The sequence below is a fragment of the Haliaeetus leucocephalus genome, unplaced genomic scaffold, assembly GCF_000737465.1.
Source record: "Haliaeetus leucocephalus isolate CR32 unplaced genomic scaffold, Haliaeetus_leucocephalus-4.0 Scaffold168, whole genome shotgun sequence".
NCBI classification, from domain to species: Eukaryota; Metazoa; Chordata; class Aves; order Accipitriformes; family Accipitridae; genus Haliaeetus; species Haliaeetus leucocephalus.
In genome coordinates, this window is record NW_010972604.1 from 773,314 (window position 1) to 799,283 (window position 25,970).

Genomic DNA, 25,970 nt, shown 5'->3' on the forward strand with positions numbered 1-25,970 from the left:
ACTGCTATGATTGTTTAGAAATTAACAGTACCAATCCTCAGTCCAGGCTGCAGAATTTGCCACAGGAACTACTACGTATTGAAGTATTTTTTCTGCATAAAGGATAGTGAAATTAAACCTGATATAACAGCCAGAACTGCAGTAGGAAAAAAAAAATGCAAGAAAACAAAGTGCTAATTAATCACCTCATAGTCTTACGTTCAAGTTCCATCAAACGAGACAAGCACTTAAGGAGAAATCTTTTTTTAAACAAAAATTCCATTGTTAAAAGTTAACTCTACACCAAAGATAAAGTCAGAGTCAGAGAGACAAAAAAGTTTTATTCCTTAAGAATCTAATGACACTTCCTGTGTTGGAAGAAGGCAGGAAGAAACCTTCTTTCACGCAGTACTGTGAGGTGAGATGGAGGTGGCTGTCATCTCAGTGAGAGGAAGCAGCACAGCTACAAATGCAATTTCCTGGGATGCAGGGACATACAACACACCACTGGGTGCTAGAACGCATGCACTAGCTCCCTTGATAAATCAATATATAATGCTCCGAAGAATTCACAGGTCAGCAAAAGGAAAATTTCATAGCTTTGCTTAAGTGTAACCCAGTAAAGACCAAGGGCCTGCAATTGAAGAAAAAGCCCCTGGGGCAGCACAAGACAGACATCTGAAACCAGGATAAATAGGGGCAATAGACCAGGAGTGTCACCTGTGTGTTCACATGTTATTATGAAGTAGTGATTACCTCTTAAATATCTTATTTCTGTCGCTGTCATGGAAGACAAGAAATCTGGAGTAACCATTTTTGAAGCATATTTCCAAGGCAATCTCCTGGAAAGATAAACCATTTACAGTGTGAAGAGCTGCAGAGCAAAGCCTAGTGCTGCAAAGAGTCCATCATGGCCTGTCCAATTCTTCAGGGCTTTAAAAAAAACAGGCCTTGACATTGTATCAAGTGTGAAGAACTATAGCAAAATATGCCTAATATTCCCAATTTCTCCAACTGTAGGAATGGTCCTGCTGGGTTGACTAGGAGTTCAAATGCTTCTCTGAAGCAAACCCAAACCCCAGATATCCGTTCCGCCACCCACCTCCTTCTGCTGCTTCTGAAGCATTTTTATCTTGAAATCTCAGTGTGATTAACAAGACATTAGTAGTATTCACTTCTGATCAGGTGAGAAAGATAACATGAAGAGGGGATGCTAAATAAGAGTTTCTTTTGGAAAGCAACCGTACTGCTTTCTAAATGAATAGTGAGCTCAACAGAAATGCCAAAATAATTTCTCCTGACAAGAAGCAGCAGAGGAGGAAGGGGAGTTTATGACACTTCTCACTGAAGCTTTAAACAATCAAAGTTGAAAACTTCACCCCCTTTTTTCTGCAAGGTCTCCACACAATTAATGTGTTAGACATTTGCATATAATCCTATTATTTACTCACTGAGTGGCTCTTTTTTCCCCAAAGTCAGTCAAGTAAAACTACAAATGACGTAGTGTCTGGGGACCCCAGAGATGAATTTCGATCCAAACATGGCGGGTGCAATACAAACCTAGAAAAACATCTCAATGGCAACTGCCCCATACATGATTCACAAATAAAGTATAATCAGAAAGGTAATATGAGAGCAGTTATGACAATAAACAGCTTGCAGTGTTTGCTCTGAAGCTCAGCTTCCCAAACCAAGTCTGCTCAAGCGTCATCATTACAGAATTGGGCCATGTGGTTTCACAGTGCTTTGCTCTGAGCTGGGCTATGTGCACGAACAGGAGATAGCTTTCTGAGGCACAGTAGCTGCCCAAACAGCTGATCCACCTGTCCTGCAGGGAAAGTGCAAGGAATCAGTTTTCTTCTTTTTCGGCAATATTTTTTTCAAAGCAGTTTATGACATGGAGTCCTAGTGCAAGAACTTGAGAGCCTGATACAGATACCTGAGTTTTCAGTTTGTTAATTGAAACAAATCAAATCAAAACAAAAACACCAAACTGCCCCCTCAACCAAGAAACCACAAAACCCCCTCAAACCAACAAGCCCCGCCTTTGCCCCAAGCCCACTCAAAGAAAGACTGTTTTTACTCATCTCCATTTTTCACTTTGGGTCACACAAAACATTTCCATTTCACATGTTTAAAAAAATCCATGCATACAGAGACGTTTGAATATATGAGAAGGCAGCAAGATTCCACTGGCAACTTTGATGCTATTCACAAAACAGGAGAGGTGACAGTTCTGTTGTTCAGGTTGCTCACCAGTGATATAAGAAAATAAGCTTCATACAGTTACTCAGAACAAGACTTAATGTTCCTATACATGCTTGGAAAGTGACCTAACCACTGAGATATCCTATATCTTGAAGCAAGTCTCACCTAATAAAATTGTCCATTTTGCATACATAATTAAATATAAAATAAAACAGGCCTGAGTCATGAGTGCCATACTACATGACATAAGACAATAATCAGCCCCATTTTCTCCAACCTTTGAATTTTCTGAATGTTTTCTTAATTCTCTTTTGAATCTCAACCTTCCAAAAATGGATTCAAAATAACAGTTAACCAGTTGTAGCTGCTTCAAAATGCCATATTTTTGTCAGACAAAATCTGTGAATTACTCTTTAGACTGTACCAAAACCCTCTAGAGCAAGCACAGGCCCTGGTGCTGCAAGGAGCTCTAGCTACAACTCTTCTGTGATTCTCATCACAGGCCCATCTAAACCAGACAAAACTAAAAGGGTACCACACCACTGGTGATGAGTAGCTTCTGGGTAGCACAGCTAAAGGCACAGAGGATTCAAATCCTCTGCTCTGACTTATGATTCATTTATTGACTCACATGCACAACTTGGAAGTTATTGCAAGAGGCCCAGGGTAAGAATGTTACACATACCCATAATCCACTGGTGTCCAAAACTACTGAAGTCTGTGGGAGCTGAGTATTACTGAAAGTCAGACACTTACTGGGAGCTTCCATCAAAACACAGGATATTGACTTCAAGTCTTATTTTCAAAAACATTGAGATAAACTGTGAAGAACATTGTTAGCCTAACAACTAATAAGCCAACCACTCCAGTGAGGGTGCTTAAACACCCTGGTGAATATAGGAAGGAGTTTGTATTCCAAAGGCTAATGAAGCAATGATGGGAGCAAAGGCATTTTGGGACTCAAGTAAATCTCAGCAGTCTTAGTAAAAATTGTGGAAGTAGTTTTCAGTCACATGTCATCACTGCTGTTGCAGCTTTTTCTCAAATGACTGAGCATGTTAGCTCCTACCTGCAGAAGAAAGCGCATCAGGTGAATCTCTTTTATATCATGATACGAATAACGGGAACACATCTGGTCTCCCACAGCATGATCTTTATGACATAAGTTGAAAATAAATGTATCACTGATGCTGGAAGAGAAAAATATAAAGGAAGAAAAATTAACTTGAAACAAAAAAGATCAGGAGAGCCATCACGAACATCCAAGCCCTCCCCAAAGAAGAATAAAAATACTATGAGATAGCAAGATCAACTGGGGCATACATGAATTGAAAACAAAGCTAAATAGTGAAGGCAGATTTTGTACTAGTTCCCAAAATAAATTAAAGAGCCTGTGGAGGCTAAGGGTAGGTTTGGAATTATTTTAGTGCATGCAAACAGGCAGACAGCAAAGTTTTGCACACACTAAAGTGTGAGAAGCAGCAAGGGAAGGAGCTGGGTGGGAGAACCTGAAAGCCTGGGGCAAGGGCAAGCATCATATGGACACACAGCTATTATAAACAGCAATTAATTGGAACTAATAATTAAGCAATTAATTCGTTATTACTTTAGTCATGTACATGCACTGCAATTGTTATCTACAGCCTAGTCCATAGCAAATCCCTTAGAAAAACAACCTAAGCTTTTATTGGACCCAGTCCAATCGATCCTTAAGTCACCTGATCAGATTGACTGATATTGGACTTAGTAAGAATCGGATGCAGAGCAGACAGTCAGGGAGTAAAACCACTGAGTTACTCACTGTCCCACTGGGCTTTGCACATGAGCACACAGTATGCGCAAAGAGCTAAGTCTAACAGGCTCATTTTCAATATTGATCAGTCTCAATAAATCATGAGTCAAAGATGATAGCAGTGTGCCAAATATTAATTATGATTCTGTCTTGGAGAAAGAAACAAAAAGTTTACAAGACAATGAAGCTCAAGGCTCTTGTAATGACTGTTCCATATGAATAAAAGATGGGAGCCAATCAGAAAGAAACATTAACAACACTTTAAAAGAATTGAAAAACAGCAATGTGTTAGACTGCCCACCATCTCCATCTGTTGGAGCTGGGAGTTCTTGTTGCACCTCCAAAGCCTGTGAACAAGCACCTGTGTTAGTTATGTTAAACAATTCCATGAATAGATAGAAAGAATGGGAAACTTCTTGCTGTGCTAATATCCTTCTTGAAATTCCCTCAAAGTCTGTGAAAGTTCTAGGTATTCATGTGTCAATACTGAAGTTAACCAAGCAGATCTTTGGGAGGAAAGAATGACTCACCTGGACAAGCAGTGACGTGTACAGTAGACTTCTTCTAGAGGAGATAACACAAAGCACTCACAAATGTAAAAGTGCTCCTTGCCGAAAAGCAGCACTCCTTCCAATGCCGCATGCCCCTGCACAACTGCCACAGAGCACTTGAATGTGACCTAGTATGGAAGCAAGCATAATGAAGCCAGGAGTGGGTAACACAGGAGACAGGGACAGCAGGAAGCAAGACCCAATGATTCAGAACGACATATATTTGTACCAAAACAGCTGCCATCTTGATCAGCAGGTCTATAGGGATGCAGCCACAAAATCACCATATGACTGATAGTGCCCGCCTCTGTGGTACTAGTAGTGGGAGGGTCTTACGCTCTTTTCCCCCAGTAAATCTGTTACTTCCTCATCTATCTGTGGCTATGTTTAGCAACATCACTACAGAAAATGAAGAGCTTGCAAATGTTACAGGAGTTATCACTGCAAAACTTTGTTAGACAGCAGTACTTACTACACAGGCAGGGGGTTGAAGCCCTGAGGAAGGAATTGACTTACACAGCATCAAATCAGAAAAACAGTGGCATGTAATAAATATATGTATATTTAGAATACAGTGAAAGGCAAATACTTTTATTTAGATCCCAGTGAAATACATACTTGAAAATATCCTACAAAGGGATCCCAGGGAGCAAGGAGGGAGGAAAGGATCTAATATTCTAGGTATCTATCTCACCATGGTCAGCTGGATCAGCATACAAAGGATTGAAATCTCAGTAACATAAAACTTGCACTGGCACTTTTACATCCTATATTATACAGAAGGCTAATCAAAATATATGAATCTATGATTCTAGTTGTCTTAAAGATTTAGTTAAACATTCTGGAATAGTTTAAAAAACCTCCCTTGGCATCCTAAGACTCACTTTCTTTTTCTTTCTCCTGAGCAAATTAACTTGGCCCTTAAAATAGAGGAATTTCTAACCCACAGTTTAGAAGCATTGGGAATTTTTCAACAAAGTAGTTCTTCAGTCATATATGTCAGTTCATAGAAAATTTTCTTGGGAATTGACCAGATTTGATAAAGAAGAAAAAGCCTTTTTTCTGGAACAGTTTCAATGTCTGAGTGATGGTATAGAAAGGAAACGGACCAATATAGAGACCAGAAAAGCCCAACAATCTGGAAAATTGTGTGGGCTGCAGGAAACTTAAAGTTCTGATTTTAAATCAAACAGTAATTCTTTGTAAAGAATTTCCCTAATGTTTAGAGGCATGAAGTTCCTAATTTTTCTTGTCTGTCGATTCGCTCTTCTATATATACTCAGCTCCAAAAGAGCAGTCCACTGGTTAGTGCAGTCAACTGGGAGGATCAAGGTCAACCCACTGCTGTGCCCAGTTTGGACCAGAACTTTGAACCAGTATATCCTACATTCCCAGGGAAGGAGGTAGGACCTAAGCATCAGCCTATAAGCCCAGTCTCAGATGAAGCACCCTCTATTTGCAAAGATCCCTTCAAATTTTCATACTACAACAAACACCAATGCTTCCAAAATTTTAAAACACTAACACTACCTTACATACTAAGAAAACTGCTCACTATTGAGCTCCCCCTGCAAAACAAGACAATCCTGAACTACCTACAAGCCAGAAATTCGTGTAAAATTTTGTAAGCTGAGTCCGTCTGAAGCTCCAAGGACCAGAGGGCTGCATACAGAGGGATTAGATCTGAGAGGCAATTACATAACAAAGTTTGCTGGTTCAGAAATCTAGTGCAATGTTCTTGAGAGAACTGATTGAGAAGTATGAGATGTATGACAAAGTCTGTTTTTTCTTTTAAAATCTCAATGATCTTACCTCTACCAAACTTCATAAGAACAAGGGTCCTGTATTATATTTTATGCATGCAAAAATGAACCAGAAATAGCATCGGTTCTACTGGATCATGTAAAGTCTACACAGTCGTATGTCTAGTAGGTATGGTTCTCCTTTGCTTTTTTGCCTTTGTTCTTACCACACAATTTCTGGAATCAAATCTACAACCTTCCTTGCCTCTATCTCAAAATACACATAGGCTAACTCAGGTCAGCTGAAACAGACCCACACTGCTACACAAGCTTTCAGTCTTGGATGCCAGCATAACATAAATAATAAATTCATAAATAATTGAAATAAAATCTTTTTTCTACATTTAATTTTTTTTTTTTTTTTTTTTTTTTTTTTTTACTGAAAAGCAATTATTTTACCAGCAAAATAGGGGGTTTCATTTTAAAGTCACATAGTAGGCACAGAATGTTTTTTAAACCCAGACTGAAAACAAAAAAAAAAACAACCCTGAAAGATTTCTGTGGGTAATTTTTCATTAAAATCCCTTCAATCTCTTTTTCTTTCCCCTCTAAATTATTTCTAAGAGGAAGCTAGCGTTTTTCCATCACCTCTCCTGCCGATCCCACAGGAATGCCTGTCTCTGTGGGGATATGCCAACCACAGAACTCTCTGAACTAGACTGCCTGTGTATATCTGTACCATTACATGGTTAGAGGCATGTATGCTTGCACTGAGAATACTGGGGAATTCTGCTCACATTAGCAAACCACAGGGTTTCCTGAAGTAATTAAATAGCACAAAGATCACTTCTTCCCAAAAGGAAGGTAACTGAATATTGAAACATCAGGCAGTTGTGTAAAATAGCTAAATGGACACAAAGTTGAAATCCAGACTTCTAAGAAATCCACCTCAGCAAACCCTGCCCATGTGCCAGAGATCATGTGTGTGGTTTTGGGAGGCACATGGATTGTGAAGGGGGCCTGGTCACAATCACTAATATGGTCTGGCACAAATAATCACTTTGTTACTCCACCTAAGGCAGGACCGGCATGTTAGCAGGCCTTGAGAGGGGAGAGACCGTGTACCTCTCTTTCTCAAACCCTAAACTCTAAGCCCCAGTACATTCTGTCTTCGTACTACCCAACCAGTAACAGTCACCAGTGCCAAATCCATTTCTTCAATTTGATGTCATATCCCCCAACAGAATTAAACACATTTGCACTGTTAGGAATACTAGAGCCCTTGGGCTGAGTCAGCTGTTCCAATTGGGAAAGCAGGGCTCATTTTATTCCGGGTGGGTAATAAAGATCTGACAAAGAGGTGTACTACAGAACCCCCACCAGGACAGTCTTGTACCTACGGTCTTGCATTGAAACACAAAGCAGCCTGAAATTATCATAGATTAAATAAAACCTTTCCTTTTCTGTCAAAATAGAACAGAATCCAGTTCACCAGCCACTAGAATCATTAATCAATGAAGCAAACATGACATAAAATAATTGAATAATTACCTTCTAAGGTATTGCCCAAAGCCCTGCATCTCTTGATTGCTCTGTTCATTCAGATGTACAAGGAAATTAAAGCTAAAGGTGTGGTTTTTTTCTTTTTCTTGTTTTTCAGAAGAGCTCTTTGTAAATGTTCTAGTTGCATTAAGCAAATAGCCAAAAAAGCATATCTGCTCTTGAGTTCAAGAGCCAGATTTCCAAAGGAATTACATGCCTGAAGATGCAAAGAGTCTACACAGTTTTTCAAAAACACTGGAAGAGGTTAGCCATCTATTCCTGCAGACTCTAGCAGCATTAGCATGGTCCCTCCAGGGAAAAATACAATGCAAGGAAATTGAAGTCACAAAACCATGTTACTGGAACACACTTACCCATGCCACACAATCTCCTGAGCACAGCATGTTTACAGAATAAGGACAAAAGAATGGCTACTCCAAGTCAGTTCAGTGGTTCATCTAAACAACTATCCTGCATCTTAATAATAGAAGCTTATGGAAAGAGCATAAGAAACGTGCTAGGTATGGAGTGATTCTTGATCTTCATATACCATCTCAGCAGCCAGTGGCTTAGGGACTTCCTGAAGCCCCTTCCTCCTCATTGTCACATCTCATGTTTCCCTGTAAACACTCACAGCTGTCTCTGATCACTTGCTCAGCAAAAGCTACAAAAACTTTACACAATACACATAAAAGCAACACATTCAGGTAGCACTGTGTCAGGAATCACAGAGATGAAACCTGTAGTCACACACTATTTCTGCCCTTTCTGTTGTGTATTGAGGAATCCCAGGGTGCATCAGCTACAAATGACATGTCAGTAAACTAGGGCCAATGTTATTTAAGGCCACAGAGTTTAAAATTACTGGGAGTGCATGAAATCAAATACACTGCCTTCACAATTTTTGCTAGGGAAACATACGTGTTATCATGGTGAGTGAGAGCAACACAGGTCCACCTCTCTGTGCCACTCACAAGACATTTCTCCTGCAATGATTGTTAGTTTGTTTGTTGTTGAAGTCTCATCTTACTTTGAAGCCATCACACATGTGTCTCATTAATCACAACTTAAGAATACATGACAGGTTGCTTCATTCTTTCCAGCTGCTCAATGACCAAAGGAAACTAAATCTGCTTGACCTAGTCTTTAGTGGTAGGGGCTCTAGGCTCAAGTTTGTTCACATCTGAACTGTTAAAAATATTGGATCAAATTTCTTCTGCTCAGACTTGAGTGAAACCATTGCAATCACTAGAAAGAAAGCCTTGTTGTCACAACTTTGCCTTAGAAGACCGAGGACACATTCCTTTTTTGCAGCTAGCCTCCACTCACCCTCCCTCCCTTACTCCACTGGAGCAAAACCCCTTGTGGAAGGTGTTTCTTCTGCATGCACTTCTCAGGTTTTAACAACTTCTCAAATGCTGCAAGGAAAAAATATCAGATATTTGGGAGAAAGCAATGGTGGCAGGAGGCTCTTGTCTTGTACGTGGTTGTGGGCACTGGGACTGCTCTTTGTCCCTGCTTTCTGTGATGAAAGCTGCCATCTGTCCTGGCCCATCACCAGCCTGAGAAGCTGGCATCCCTTAGCTGGTGATAGCATCTGGAAGACAGTTCTAATAGGATTGTGCTTATACCTCTTGCACACCCAGACATCTCTGTCTCACTCCAGGCTCCTCTCAAAAAGAAAAAGCTGCCAAAAACTAATATAAGCCCTTAAATTTCCCCTTAGGTCAGTTCACTCAAGTTCATGCCCTTCCAACTGCTCCCATGAGTCTCTCAGGATTAACCACAGCAAAGTCTGCCTGCTCCTTTCCCTGCTGCACCATTCTATGGAAAGCAACTGTTAGGGGATCAGCTGCGCTTGCTTGAGGTGTCAGTCAGGGCCCTGGAGTTTGTCAGGAGCTCTGCAGAGATCCAGGGAGAAGCTACAGCCTTGCAATTGAAAGACTTTTTTCATCAAGGCAAACACTAAAAAACCCCCACCCCAGAACCAGATATGAAGAGAGAATACTAGAAGGTATCCATGGAGCACAAAGTAGTATGGTAAAGGAGCATGTCCAGAAGAGCAGAGATCCAGCTAAAGATGCTCTGGGTTTTTTGTGACACTTACAGCATGAGTCAGACCCTGTCCTTTGCACCTAGTAGCAAAGTTGTTCACTGAGCTGGGGTAGGGGTGGAGGAACATGGGCTGGGGAAGGGGCTTGTGCCAAGGACCTGGTTTCCCAGCCTTCTGCTTTGACCACAACAGCTAGTCCCTTGTTCCCACTGTACATCTGCACATGTAAAGTTCTCTACTGTTGCAGCCTTGCACTGGCATGAAGTGTAACAGTGCTCCCATGAAAACAGCGTGCCTTGATGTTTTGCATTTTGCTCTCTACAGCTTCTTGAGGAAGGGAAGTGGAGAGGGAGGTGCTGATCTCTTCTCCCTGGTATCCAGTGATAGGACGCATGGGAATGGTTTAGAGCTGTGCCAGGGGAGGCTTAGACTGGACATGAGGAAGTATTTCTTTGCCGAGAGGGTGGTCAAACACTGGAACAGGCTTCCTAGAGAGATGGTTGCTGCACTAAGCCTGTCAGTGTTTAAGAGGCATTTGGACAGTGTCCTTAATAACATGCTTTTAACTTTTGGTCAGCCCTGAAGTGGTCAGGTAGTTGGACTTAATGATCACTGTAGGTCCCTTCCAACTGAAATTATTCTATTCTATTCATAGCTGTGAGGTATGTGCAATGCCCCTAAAAACATTGGGTCCACAAGTGGATGCAGAGCTGCCGCACCATTCTGCAGGTCCTAGATGCTGACCTTTATAGCTGTTTCCTCTTTCAGTTGAGCCTGTTCTTTAATCAGCTCTTTTCTCCCAACCATGGATCCCACTCCCTCTGATTTATGCTAGTCCCTTCTGCTATTGTTCTTGGCATCTCCTGTGCTCTCTCCAGCCCCTCCTTCAAGGAAAGGCATTGTGCCCAGATTTCTGCTAGGCCATGCCCTCTTGTTAACTTCAGATTCTTTACCCCAGCTGCTTGGATTTCTTACCATCTTGAATGACTTGCTGGCAAACAGAGGTTTACTTTTCCCCAAAAGTCACAATTTCTACACCAAAACCATTCCCCAAGCCTTCCAACATTTTCTTCATCTATTACATGCTAACTGCACATTAACAACCTGGTAGGACTACTTTAGGCTTGTAAAGATCAGGGGAGCAATCTTGCAGTTGGGACTCAGGTTGCAGATAAGGAATGCAATCTCCCTGTCTCTGCTGGTAAAACCAGAGTTATTTAAAGGGTTGGCTCTGGCTTTTGGTAGGCAAGTTGATAGATCAGTTCAGGACAAGTTCCTATTTGCATTTCTCTTGCAAAATTCTGCAGCAGCACATGTTGTGTAACATCACCCACATCACATATAACCTGTCCTTCCATGCCTGTAATGTGTACAGTCTCAGTATACTAAAGATACATGCAAAATATAATCTTCACTGTGCACATTATAATCTTAACAGAGCCTCAGCAAAATGTATAACCAAACAGCCAGAGTATGACAGTTCAGTAACTTCTATGAGGACAAGCCTGACAGCAGCACCTGTAAATCTGCACCTGCAGACTGATATATTCGTCTAGTGAATTACACACATCAACTTGTGTGCAGGACAAAACAAACACCTTGTGCTGCTTTGGGCATATACACATAGATACTTCTTTACACTACTGTAACTACAGCACCAGTTCCAAACATTCAGCAATAAGGTGACTCAACTCCCAACTTTGACTTCAAAGTCACATTTGTCCCAAGCACACCAAGAGCAGTCCTTTTGCCCAGCTTTCACAAGTGGTCCCTGCTGGGGCCATCTGTAAGGGAGGATGTGAAGCAACAAAATACCTCAGCTACCAGCCCACCATTCTGCTTTAGTCTGCAAACAACTACCCTGACCCTCCATCCCTTGTGCCCAGACTCTGAGTGTGTGGGTGAGCCACAAACATCTACAACTCCTCTGAACACCCACTTCTTTATGTACCTCCACAGAGACAAAACACAACAATGGCCCTCTGTATCTTGCATTTCACCAACACTGCATACAAGGTTTTTGGCTTTTCAATCTGCATCTAGCAGATCACTGAAAGCTGTTGAGGACTAGGGAAAACTGGTGCAGAATATAGAAAGAAACAGGGAAAGAACAGCAAGGAGCTTCATATAACTAGAAATGACACTACATCTAGAGTAGGGTGACTGTAGAGGAGAGACTAGGACTCTCTGGGCAAGTGAAATAGGATGAGATCAAGAATCCTGAGAATTGGAGGCTGTACTATATAGGTGAGGAGAACGGGGTAGATAGCTCAAACACAGCAGGAATTCAGGGGCAGCTAAGAGGGTCACAACAGCTGAGGCTAAACTTCAAATAATCAGGAAAGAAAATGTGCTCACCACAACACGCTCTCCCTCCCAAAGGAAGGGCTGGGACACACGGTGGAGGAGATTTGTGTTTCCTTTGCAACCTCCTCCCTCTACAGGACAGGTCCATATCCAGGATCAAACATACTCCTACTATCCCCTCCAGCTGCCACTTGGCAGAAGCTATTATAAAGGCCTGAAAGGCTCTAAAGGTGTTTTCTCCAGCAGATGACAGTGTGATACCTGTAATTTTCAGCAATCCTGCCATTGGCCTGCTATTCTTGGGAGGTCTGATAGAGGCCTCCATTTTCAAGCTTTGGGAATGTCACACAAAATTTAAGAAAGCATTATTATGATTGCAAAGTCAAACCCTCAAAAGTCAGCCTGAATTCAGCACCTTTGTGAATGCATTATGTTACCATGTAACTACAGGATTAAATACTATTCTTTTCATAGAGCCTGCTGAGGATGGACATATTCCAGTAACAAATTAACACTGTGTAAGGAAGATGACTGGAATCTACAGCATTCCTGCTTGCTACAGAACACAGAACATGCAATTATATGTATTACAAGGATCCTGGCTGGAAGAGACAGACTTATGATCAATACAACTAAATACTACTTTAAAGGTATGGATTTGGATGGACATACCTTCCAGTCTATGTACTGGTAAAGCAGAATAGATAGTCTTACGGTAAAATCAGCAAGTGATTATGTCATTAAGGGCTGTAATTGCACAGATGTGGCATTAATTTCTTGTTTTCTGGCATTTCCTAAATTCAGAGTGTTTGACTTTGAAATCTGGGAAATGCATTCCTCTGTGGGTAGTTTTTTGCATAAAAAAAGTGACAAAAAAGGACATATCTAAAGGCTGGACTTTGCATGGTCTGGGTGCTGTTCAAACACACAGAGCATGACTGCTCCCTCATACAATTAGTCTCCCCTCCCTCAGGGACTAACCACTCAGTAGCTTCCTTTAGCCTATACTTAAACTATATTGATTTGCTTTCTCCTTTATAGTCCCTTTCTCTTGCAGTCCAAGTGGTAAACTTACCTTGTTGAAATACTTAAAATTATTTTCACAGGAATGCCTAGAAATGTTTTCTATTCTACTTTTCAAGTAAGATAAAACAAAAGACTGATGATATTAGCATAACAATACCCCATCTGCACCCATATTCTCCTGATTTAACTTGCTGAAGAACAGACTCTGAACCAACAGACAATGTCAATAGCATTTGATCTGCTGCTTCTGCAAAAAGCCATCTCTCATATCTGAATACATACAAAGGTGTCTGTTTAACGGTAATGCAAAAAAATAGCACTGGGTGACATTATAAAACAACAATCACTTTCCAGACAAGGGCTATCCCTGTGCTCCAGAAATCAACCTAGTATCTGCCAAAGCATCCCAATGTCTTTTCTGTGCAGTGCAGTAGGTAAGATGGTTCCAGTTGCCTGCTTAAAGTGCAAACAGCTCACAAGGCAGCCATTTACAAGGCAGGACCGCAGCGCACTAAGTGAGCGCAGGACAGCTAATGTCACCCCCTACTGCTTTTTTTAATACTTCTGTCAGCTCAGCAACACAGTGACTGCTGCTGGAAAAAAACATGCCTGGCGTTTCTGACGGCTTCCTGTGGAGTTACATGGAGAAGAGACAAACAGCCTGAAGGCTCAAAATGAGATCAGCTCACAGAAAACATGCCTCACATTTTCATGCCTGTCTCCTTCTCCTGGGGAGAGGTTTGGGGGGAGAGGAGAAAAGGAGGAGGGGCAGGGAAATGAATTATAGACAGTGTACCAACAGCTCTAATAGCATGAGGAAGCCATCATGTTAGAGAGCACAAATGTGACCCTTGGCCACTGGCAAAGCATCAAGAAAATTTGGTGATGGTATTGAGACACAAAAATAAAATAATTATTTCTGTATCTATATACAACTATCACAGCACTCTGATGGCTGAGTTTAAATACTCCAAGTCTGACCCTTGGCTTCCACTATGGGATGCTAACACTTGGGCCAACAGGGGGAATGATGCAACTGGAAGAAACAGGTAGACTTCAAAAGATCAGAGAATGAGGCCAGGTCTACTACTCATGACAAAATCTCTCATAGTCCTGCAGAAAATGGCTATATGCAGTGCATATCCAACATCAAGGATTTGATTTGGAATCACCCTTGTGGGGACTATGCTGAGAGCAAAGGGCAGGTTGCTGGCTTTTGAGCCAAGGGATTAAATGAGAACACCAGACCAAAGTTACCATCCCCCTAACAGAGTCACCCCCATTTACTCCCCAGCTCATGTCCTCCCTCAGTGTTCCTGAACCTGCCTCTTCCTTATGCTGGGAAGAAACCTGGGAGAAGGGCCATCTAGTCCAGTACAAGAGCAAAGAAGGAACAGCACTGTTTTGACTAGATGACACACAATGGAAACATCAAACAGGAAGCAGGGAAAGTGTCTATGGCATTAGAGGGAACAATCTGTTCAGTAGTCATGGGGAAGCAGAGAGGAAAAAGGCATGCAAAGGGAGGAGGAAATGTTTTCTGGTATTCATCAGGAAGAGATTTAAACATCACTGAACTAACAACCTGTACAAAATTGGCACACTTTTCCAGAAGTAATAAATAAATTTGATCCAGGCACTGCTCTGAGCATGAGTAAAGGTGGGGAAGCAGGACAGGATTCTCAGAGTCTCATAATTTGCCATGTCTTAGGCAAATTCAGACAATACTGTCTCACAGGTACAAGAATACCTTCGTCACATGCCCCATTTTTTTTTCTGTTACTTCAAAGAGTTAATGTTAAATGTTCTTCAAGAATAAGTCTATATAGGAGTTCATACAGAGGCTGGAAAATTTCAGCTGCTCTAAGGAAACAAATAGTGATGATGTTTACTGTAGCCAGAATCCACCTGAACCCCAAACTGAAAGGAACAGATAGACCTCCAAATACAGTTCACCTTCTAAAATGCCATCCCCCCGAGAAAATTTTCTAGCTCATCTTTCCTACCTTTTCACTCTCTGCAAACTCCTGCAGTATAATTTGTCTCTCCACACACAGTTCCAAGAAGTCTTCTGAATGGAAACTTTCGTGTAGTGCAGGGAAGAACGTTAGCTGGTTGCAATCCAATCCCTTCTTATCCATCTCCCTTTCTGCTCCATTTAACCTCAGCTCTCCTATATCAGTATAAAAGAGATTGCAGTTTTAGTGGCAGCCGAATGACACCAAAAGCATTTGCAATTTAGACTTTCACCCAATCTGTTCTACCTTGGGAAATAACATTATTTATCTGCAAAAAACAGGCAAGAGAGAAGTAAAATCTGTGAGTGCTAAGGAAAGATGCTTAGTTCAGGGAACTAAATACAGGTAGCTGGACTCAGTCATAATTCAAACTAAATTCCTACAATCACTGAACATTAGGAAATTAGGAAAAACTGAAAATGGTAGTCTTCTGGGGACATGAACTGAGCAGGATCTTAAGAGAACCCAAGGAGTGACAATCCACTCATATCTTGCTGTGTCCCAAGTTTTGCAAATTCACGCAGTTCACACAGTTAGGGAAGGCATGATCAGCCTTCTTATTGAGGTAGACTAACCACTTTCATGCAGAAACTGTGTAGTACTTCAGTCTTGTTTGGAGTCTAGAACAACAAGCTCCACTCTCACTTGTTTGCTAGGCCCTATCACATTAAAAAACCCCCGACAATACTGCCTATTTCCAACAGTGTACACTAGAAGCTTGACCTGGAGCAGCCATACAGATGGTTGAAATCCACAGCCTTAGACTTGGTTGACATTGCCAAACTACAGTTCTTTCTCAATGTTTCCACCCCCCTCTGAAAAACTATTGACTTCTATACCATACTTCATCCCCCCTCCCCTCTTCTTTTACTGTCTCACATAACAGAAAACTTGGCCTTGGAAAATGAAAAATGTTGACATAATGATCATATTTTGAAAAATCTGGTTCTATTTTGAATGTTGAAAACCAGTTTGAAATGTTAATATTCTTGATGATTTCCTTCCGCTTTCCATTATTTTGTCCACATTCTCAGAAAGTTACAATTCCCATTACCAAGTGGTAATAGCCATCTATCACCTGGTTTTAAATACTATTTCAGAGGCAGAACTGGAGTGTCTACTAAAAGCAGGGGGAGAGTCTGCATTTTTCCTTCTGAGTTTAAGCAGTTAGGAGCTTTCCAGGTGCCCAAGAATGCCCAAAGCTTTCATTTCAAGATAGCTTTTTTGCTTTCAGATCTTTCTGGTGGCAACAAGAGAGCAACAAATTCTAAAGACAATTTATGTACCACCTCTAACAATTGCATCAGTCTTTTCCCAGACTTTTCCCAGTGACTTTTTAGCCCAGAGCACTGACAATAAGTTTTTTTCACTAGATGAAATTCTGACCTGGAACTCCATACACTTAACTCCAGTTCTCTTTGGCTGTTTGTGTCCACCCTCTTGATGATGTAATTTAGGCCTAAAAGGTTACCTGGATTTACTTCAGCAGGGGGTGTTGTTTCATTTCTGTTTGCTAGGAGAACCTGAAAAGAGACTAGGTATGACTAGAGTGGAATATGCAGACAGGTAAACATAACTCAGAATATTGTTGCAGAGAAAAACACAGATTTAGAACTACATTGCAAATAAATGCCTTGGAAATTCAAATAAACTCATTTGAAAGGACCCAAAGGAACAATATAATGTAGGAACAAATGTCAACAATTAACCAAAAGGACTACTGTCTTTTCAAAGACGACCCTGCATGAGGCCAGTTATAGGATAAAAAACATACCACCCAGCCTACAGAAAACTACCAGAATCCAAGCTTCACATAAAGGCTGAAAATGTCCTAGAGATGGGAACCTCCTGATATACTAAAGTGCTTCAGCTTTGGTTGATAGGATTTGGCACTTAGACACTACAGAGGTAGACAGTTGTAAATACACACATATACACTTCAATGCTTAGTTCAAACCAGTCTAATTCCCCTTTTGATCATCCACCAGTTCTAGCAGCCCTGACAAGCATAAGACTAACAGAACAGTGCAGCCTTCTAAGTGGGCTCTGTTGCATACATTGGGAAGAGCTATACTCATGAGATACTACAAGCAGAAAAGTATGGTTGGGTTATAATCTCATCTTTCTGGGGAGATCTTATACCAGAAAAGAGGGAAAATCATTCTGTTGCTGCTAAACACATTGCAACTCCTCTTACTCTCTCAAAACCAGACCCATTCAGTGGGTTCTTTATGCGTGGCACAGCATGCTGATGAATCAGGTGATGAGAACCAGAGGAAAGAGGTGAGTATAAAGTCACTAGCAACTGCTACAGAAATTGTGCACCTCCTGCAAAAGCTTTCTACCTCACTCTTCATTCGCATAGTTGCCACTCGGGTGTTCACACGTTGAATCCTCCTCCTCATTCGCGAAGGCCCTTCATAACAATCAAGAATCCATCGTGGCTCTAAGGATCGTGCTGCATATCTCCACAGGCCTCTTCTGTAGAAAAGTTGCTCCTCAAGTATCATCCAGTCCTTGGCTGCTTTGCTGTAACCACACTGCAACATCTGTGGGACAGAACCACTTTGTGCCACCTTTTGCACACTTCCGTCCTCCTACCTAGCAGTGGCACCACCCCAGTGATTCAGAGGGATCTACCCAACCTACCAGATGGGACCCCTGCAGAGGGAGCACTGCAAACCCAGCAAACACAGGTCCAACTGACCACTGAAAGTATGCTGTGGGAGATACAACTAGTCAAACTAAGATACAGTGACAAATACAAGCATGTTACAACCTTCAACCTCCTTGAAAATGGCTGCTTTCATTAGATTTCCAACTCAAAAGCAGTGAGTCAGGAGAACAGCATCACAGGTTTTATTCACTCCAGTTTTTTTCTGGTGAATGTTTGTCTCAAATGGCAACAACCACGCTCGCTGAAAACACAGTCTGAAAGTGTCAGTCAGAAGTGTACTGTGCTCCCTCCAAGAATGGCATAAATTTAATTATTTCTGCTTAGGAGGTGTGTGCAGGGAGTTGGGGTACACTAAAATATCGATTTAAAGGAGAGAAGAGGTGAGAATTTCAAAGAATGAAAAGCTTGTTGGTCTCTGATGGCCAATCCTGAAACAAAAACATACCTGTGAGATTTTACTGACTACGAGCTTGAGACCTGTTGAAAAATTTTACTGGCTGCTGAGAAAAAAGGTCAAAGTCCTCACTTTCATTTTTGCCACTGTAGGAGTGGAATAATTCATTTAAACAAAAGAAAAAAGGCTCTTAAAGATAAAGTGAAGAATCTGGTGAGTGATGCTATATCACACTTCATGGGTGATGTCAGGAACAGAGTATTGACTCATTAACTCTCAGCGTTTCTTTGGGCATACTACTCATCTCACTTCTGAAATGCCACATTTCTCAGGGTAGTCCAAGAGCATCCTTTCAACAACAGAAAGCTGTTGCACAATATTCCTGTTCTTTACCTGTACATGGTTCTTGTACAAAGAGGCATACAGCTCCTGCCCAATTCTTCGGTACTGTTCCATACATGACACAAATCCCTAGAAGAAACATCAGAACACATTACAGCAAGGCACTGCAGGTGTAAACTCTGTGAGAAGCAGAAGCAGGCATTAGTTGCTCTGTCTTTTAGAAGAATAATTGGGGAATATGACCTTTGTCTGCAAGTTTGATGGCTCTCCAGACAGGATAGTGATGAGGCAATGATTTGAGAGCAAGTTGCACACTTACACCAGGAAGATAAACATATTCATGATCTTAACAACGGTCATTAGTGGAACTACTCAGGAGGAGAAAGAAAACAGCAAATAAAATTTAAGGCTCCTCCTTTTGGAGCTGAATTAGTTAGTACTGCAAGTAGCATAAGACAATCTTCTGTTGTAGAGACCTCAACTGAGGTAGGGATCCGTAACAATACACCTGCTCCTTGTTGCATAAACAGAAAGTGCAAACAAAGGAACGGTCCATATCCCCTTTTTACAGACAGGAAGCTAACTGCTTCCAAAAACATTTTTGAGATTTAGGACCCTAAGTCCTCTGGCAACAAGTGACTTGGAGTATAAACACACTATTTAATGGGATTCTGATGCAGAGATATCTGAGCTACCTCTAGAACTGGAAACTTGCAGAGCTGTGCTAGTGCAAGACAATACCCATAATAACCGTCTCTGCTCCACTACACAGCACAGACATGCCCTAAACCCCAGTGCTACTCAAGTGTTTCTGGAAATACATGTATTCCAAAGCAGTCTGACAGAACTTTCTGGCCACCTTTCCTTTCCTTCCAGAATGCACTAGACTCACAGAACAGTGAACCTGTATTAACAGTCATACATTTCATCTGCTGTTTTATTGGAATAAACTTCTCAAGCTAAGGGTCTCTGTGCAAGTACAAGACTGATGAACTGCTGTCAAGAGATTATGAGCTGCATTCCCCACTCTGCAAACAGACTGTTATGTGCTGAAGCAAGACATGCAATTGCCCTAAACCACTACGTCTCCAACCACAAAACAGAGACTAAAATACTAACCTCAGAGTTACACAGACTAACAGTCCTCCAGTGTGGTGGGATCCTTAAACTCAGGGAGTAGGGAAATTAAATGGGTTTCATTCTCTTCTTATCTACTCCATCAAAACCCACAGGTTTTGGGGTCACAGGGTTCACATAGCCAAGACCTATACAGAACACAAACTGGAGAATTTCAAACAGTGCTTCCTATCTGAGCCTCCCTTTTGAAAAGGTCAGCAGAAACATTATTAAACTCAGTGGAATACCTCAGGTGCGAAACTAGCATCATGCAAATAACAACAAAATACAACCCAAGATTTTCACTATCATACTAATTCCTGAAATTCCCCTGTTAAACTTTAATCAAAGACAAGCTTCCAGCTTTGAAAATGCTAAGTTTGTTCCCCGATTTCTCCTAGCCATCTATGAAATTCTGGGTCCCAAAGAGACTTTAAATAAAGTATTTGTTCTCATGACATTTTTTTGCCTGATGAGAGACACAAAGCATATGGAAAGGCTGCGTGTATAGCTGAAGCACTGAATAGCTGCTGAGTAAGCTACTGGCTTGTTTTATCTTATTGCATCAAGGCAACTGAAGAACCAGCACAGGACTCTGCTTTAAAAATGTTGTCCAATGCTCAAGGGACTGTTCTACAGTCTTGTAACTCAGACTTTCCTATGCAAACACAAGGGTAGCTGCTCCATCTATTTCTTTCCTTGCTCAGTGTCTCTTTGTGTGACTGCTGGCAAGTAGCTACTGGGAAGAATTCATTATCACAGCCTTCTTACCAACAGTCTCCTGTTTGACAGTGTATTTCCTGGAAAAAGATTCTAACTACCCTATTACAACTACATGATGCCATGTCTGATCTTCTGGGCATACTTGCTTTAAAATTTTCCAACCCAAAAGCTCTCTTAAAGAGCAACTTTTTTTCCCTGAAGTTAATGGTACAGCACATAGGGATCTGACTCGGGATGATGCTCCTAATCACTACTGAAAGAAAGAGAATCTCCAAAATCACAGTATCCAAATAAACTGTAAATATCTATTCCATGTGCCAGCCAAATTTGTAGGAAGGATGCAGGCTTACTTGAACATGATTTTGAAGTCAAAATAAGATTGCTTACCCTTTCCAGGAATTTACAAAAGGTATACCAAAGCCATGAAGTGGGAAAAAAAAAAAAAAAAAAAAAAAAGGAATCAGAGTGGCTGATCATTAACGGCATTACAGAGAGTAGCAGAAGTATCTGTTCCTTTGATATGTTCCTGAGGATTAGAGGTGGCAGAGAAGGCAGAAGCTCATCAGAAATTATACAGGAGAGGTTAAAGTGCCCCCAGTGCCACTCGAAGGCTCTCATGCTCACCCGAGCTTCCCTGACAAAGGTGAGATTGCTGTGAGTCACAGCACAAGGCTAAACTGGCTGTGAAAGTCCCAGCCTCTCACTACCTAAAGCCATGGATCAGATGGGTGACTTTTAAATGCATGGACTCTGTGCCATGCTGGCAGTGATTCCTCACAGCAAACTATCTAGCTGCTGCTTGCACTGTGCTATAATTAAGTTAACACACAAGGTCTATGTGGTGTGCCGATTACTGCTGGCTGCCAGCCAGGTCTGTACCCCTGCCGCGAAGTCACATTTATTGGTGTTTCCCTGCAGGAAGCTCCTGTTTTACACTGATGGAAGTCATTACATTTTTGTTTGTTTAAAGCATCATTAAACCTGTAATCACAGTTGCGGCCTCACAAAACTATTCCATAATTCATATAAAACTCCCATAAAGGCTGACCTAGAAAGCAACAGCATCTCTGTGCTGTTGAGCCAGGCCCAGTACAGGAGAAGAGCTGAGATCCCAGCTCTATGTGGACATAGGGTAAAAGCCATTCAGAATAGACAACCAATTCCTCCAAGTATTAACAACCACTTCAGATACCCACAGGCTATTCAAGCAGAGACAGTGCTTTACTGGCAGCTGTTTCAAAGTAGCTCATAGTCTGTTATTTCACTCATGGTCACCGATCAGAGCCCTAAGGTCAAAGCCCACATTGCAAAGATTCTCACTGACTTCACTGACCCAGCTCCTAGCTTTCAAAACATATGAAGAGTCCTAAGAAAGACAAATTCTGCTAGCCGCGTCTGGTGAACTGAAGACTAACCACTTTGGCTTCCAAATGAGCTATAGCTAGCCATTTTCAACCAGATGAACATGTCCCTGATGATGATCCCCATAGGAAAACCATCTGGTTGTAAAATGAAATGAACAGTTACAAAATTGGAGATCACTGTGACTGGAAAAACAAACAAACAAACAAACAAACACACACAAACAAACAAAAAACAACAAAAAAAAACCCCAACCTGCAAAACAAACCAACAAACAAAAACAAAACCTGGAAAATATATCAAATAAACATGAAGAATATAGACTAGGCTATTATTTATTAAGTGTTCAGTCAGAACAATTACACTGTAATGCTTAATGAACAACCAGTGCAAACAAGTTTCTAACAAATAAGGAGTTTCCATTAAAAATTGTAGGTAGTTATCCTTTAAAATGGCAACTCCTTATGCAGTAGATTAAATACAACAGAGCCACAGTGTAATCTCTATCTTGATCAAAAACAATATGCCAGCTTTGATAATTGTTAATATTGCGTAACATAATATAAAGTTTGAGTTTCATATGCTGAAAAGCAGGTGTAAATGCAAGAAATATGACTCGCATTCTAGGGAAGAGCAGACTAACAGGCCATATTGACCCATCCTGGCCTAAAAATCTGAGTATGATACCATGCTTTAAGTCTTTTTTATACAGCCTTCTCTACTTTGCAGCCTTAGACAATCACATTCTAAGTAGAATCAGGTTGTTTTGCTGCCTCAGGTTCCCCAGCCAATATTTAGAGCTTGAAAAGGTGATGGAATTTACAAGCTATTTCCCTATTAAAAAAAAATGAACCACAGAATCAAAACCTGTTTCTCCTCTTGCTGCATGGAGACCTGAGGCAAATAGGAGAGAAAATGATTAGCACTGGGGAAAGGTAAAACCAGCAAGGAGAAAAATGCTGGCAAACAGACAAATTAGCATGCCAAAAAAAACCCAGAGAGTGGATTTTCTATAATTTCTTTCAACTAAAGCAATTGAAAGGCTGCTTGTAATAAGAAACAGTTGAAAAGAAAAGAAAAAAAAAAGAAAAAAAAAAGGCTGAGGTGTGACTTCTAAGTTAACAATTCTCTACTGAGCTCTGGAATTTTTTATGTCTGATTTTTTAATTATTTTTATATATATATATCACTTAGTACTCCTGCACCCCATAAATATTCAGGCTTGCCATAATAACCTCATATTGCATGATACAGATGCCACATATGCCACAGTTCTTTCCTAAAGAAACATTATGTCATTGGAGCGCTGCACTTTGAGGTTTTCTTGGGGAATTAAAGGCTATGTGTTGTATTACAGAACACACATGCACACAAAAGTATGTGCCAAAACTCTTAATAAATAAAAATAAACTTCAAGACAAAATATTTTTGGACTTTGAAAGGCCAAAAGGGAAGCCCAAATATCCAGATCCCTCACTGTATCAAGTGAATAGTCCCATGGATGATAGCGAGAATACCCACGTAGTTGTTCTGAAGCATGTATTTTAGTCATCTGTTAGTGAGGACTAGAATTGGTGATATTAGCCTACTACTTTGCTCTTCCAAGCAGAAGAAATATTTAAAATATAGAAGCACACACAGTAAGAGCATTCATATAGCATCACAGCTATAACAAAAATATATACTCTTGTATAGTACTTTTCACCAGTACAACTCAAGAGTTCTTCATGACAGAGGTCAAAGTCTTCAGCTTACAGATGGGGAAACAAAAACAAGTGAGTTTCTGGAACATCCTGCCACTATGACTTGGTTGCAAGGAAGGGGGATTGGTGATGGGGCAAACCCAACCTGATTTAATTTGAAACAGCCTGATAAGCCCACAAAGAGGATGTATATGGTGACAGCATGCAGTAGTGGGAGGGGGAAACAATTTGATGAACCAATTTGGAAATCACTTCTACTCTTATGTTCCCAGTGCCAGATAGTATTCTAATATAGCTGATTTACCAGATAGTAGATCTTACATCACAGGAAGAGTCCACATACCATATTTCTCTAACTTGGGCTTTCACAATTCTACATGGAAGGTTTTTTGACCTAATTACAGCTATTCAAGCAATCACTAGGCTTTTAGAAAGAATTCTATGGACATAGAATATAACAGCAGGTAAGGAGCTCTTAGAGACACAAGAAACTGCATGTAAATAGCATATGTGACAGTGGCAAAGAGTATGTGCATGGCAGAAACAGATTTGATGACCATGATTCAATAAATCACTGTGTTTCAGGATGTGCTTAGGCATATACTTCACAAATTTATATACAGGTTGTCTGCTACTGAAGGGGGAAGATTTGCCTTTAATCCAAGCATTTAAGGTACAAACATACAGATAATACATATGCAGCACTTGTACCTTAAAAATGGCAATTAAACATGCTTAAAACCTCTATGGGTGATAAAGAGCAAAACAGGAAATTATCATCATTAGAATGAAAAATATGACATGATACTAACATGATACACTCTTCCCATCTTGAATAAAACAGAAAAGCTGCATTTTTTATGAAATGGAACACTAAGGAAATGCCATTTTATAAAGAGCAAATAGTTCAGTTTTACTTAAGTATATATTTCCCAGGAGCACAACATTAAATGGCATCCACCTGTGGTGCAGCATTACTCCTCTTGGCAGCCCCATATCCCAGCTCTGTCCTCTGGACTGCATGCCCTAACCAGAGTGGATCTCCTGTCACTGATGCTGTGACTTAGTCAGGAAGGAGACACTTTCTCACAAAAGTGACTGATTTTCTCAGTCACCATCTAAAGCCAATAATCTTTTTAACGGAAAATTCCTGAACCACTATGACTTAAATAGCTACAGAGCCAGATTGTCAGCAGTTAAATTTTGAGCATAAACTCTTCTGAGGTGTGAAAACCATCTTCTCATGTCCACTTCAGTTCACATGCTCCTCCCTTTTCCACACATCTAACCAAAATTTCCCTTCCTGACATGAACAATTAGAGCCCAATGCTTCTGGTCCTTTCCTGCTAAATCACAGAGAATAAATCAATCCCTTCTTCAACAGCCTCATAAGCAGAGGATAGGATTACAGCTAGCATGGCAGTTTTACAGAGAAGAATCTGAATGTTATAGTAAATTACTAGAGCTAGGTGAATTCTCCAATTCACCAGCCCTGTTGCATTCAGATACAGGGACAAAGTGCATAACATCTCCAAGTCTACTATTGCTACTAAATCTAACAGGGTGAATCAGAGACCGGGTATACTGCTACCCTGTGCAAACAATAAGCCACCCATCTTGTGACAAGACTACTTTTCAGGTAATTGACTATGCACTAGGAAGCGAATAGGTTCGTTTCATAAGAGGAAAAATTGTTTCATTAGTCACCAGGTAACAAGCATTAAGCTAAGGCAGATAATGTTTTTCTTAGCAGATTAAAGATCAGTTTATCTTAGTCCTTCGCATACACTCTCCATGCTGAGGGTTGTTTGCAGGCTCTTTTGAATCACAAAATTGTTATTGCCATGTGGATTTTATTGTTGCTTTGCCAAAATTCATTTAGCTTTTCAACAGACTGTAGTTCCAGCAGTTAAGTGTTGCATGGAAGCTTCGTGCCTCAACCCGCTAGGAGGCTAATGCACAGTGCCAACTGCTCCTAAGATCATGGATGGATTCCTGGCATCACCAGTTGGTTGGGGAATAGCAAACTTAATGAGAAAAACCTCCATATTTCAGTGCATCATAAATGTACCCACACATGGGGGTGAGTTTCAAGAGGATAAAACCAAAGTATGGTGTACATGTGATGAGACTTCCACACTGTATTTATCAGCTAAACTCAGGCAGCACAGAAGCAGCTTTACTTCTATAGCAACTATATATATGTATGTATATATGTGTGCATACACACACACTCCAACAGATGATACTACTGAAGAGATGAATTCCTGGGAGAACAGATAACTTGTCTCCTAACAGCAAAAAAGCTCAATGGGAGGTGTGACATGTTTGTTCTTTAATCCTATCTCTGAGGATGAGTTCTGTGACTTTGGGATAATTCACTCAACCTCTTGAGGGTTCAGTTTCCATCCTGTTACAGCAGAGGTATTAGCTTT

The 25,970-nt window shown here is 40.8% G+C and overlaps 1 protein-coding gene across 1 annotated transcript in view; it reads right to left on the reverse strand.

Moving 5' to 3' along the window:
* WDFY4 (WDFY family member 4) overlaps window positions 1–25,970 on the reverse strand; it is a 139,929-nt gene that overhangs the window by 45,329 nt on the left and 68,630 nt on the right. Inside the window, exons 39-45 of the mRNA XM_010563521.1 lie at window positions 18,683–18,760; window positions 17,531–17,767; window positions 16,626–16,657; window positions 15,207–15,363; window positions 4,510–4,658; window positions 3,257–3,377; window positions 736–821 (exon numbers count right to left, since the gene is read on the reverse strand). Of these exons, the coding sequence (XP_010561823.1) occupies window positions 736–821; window positions 3,257–3,377; window positions 4,510–4,658; window positions 15,207–15,363; window positions 16,626–16,657; window positions 17,531–17,767; window positions 18,683–18,760 (860 nt within the window). The remainder of the gene's footprint in view (window positions 1–735; window positions 822–3,256; window positions 3,378–4,509; window positions 4,659–15,206; window positions 15,364–16,625; window positions 16,658–17,530; window positions 17,768–18,682; window positions 18,761–25,970) is intronic.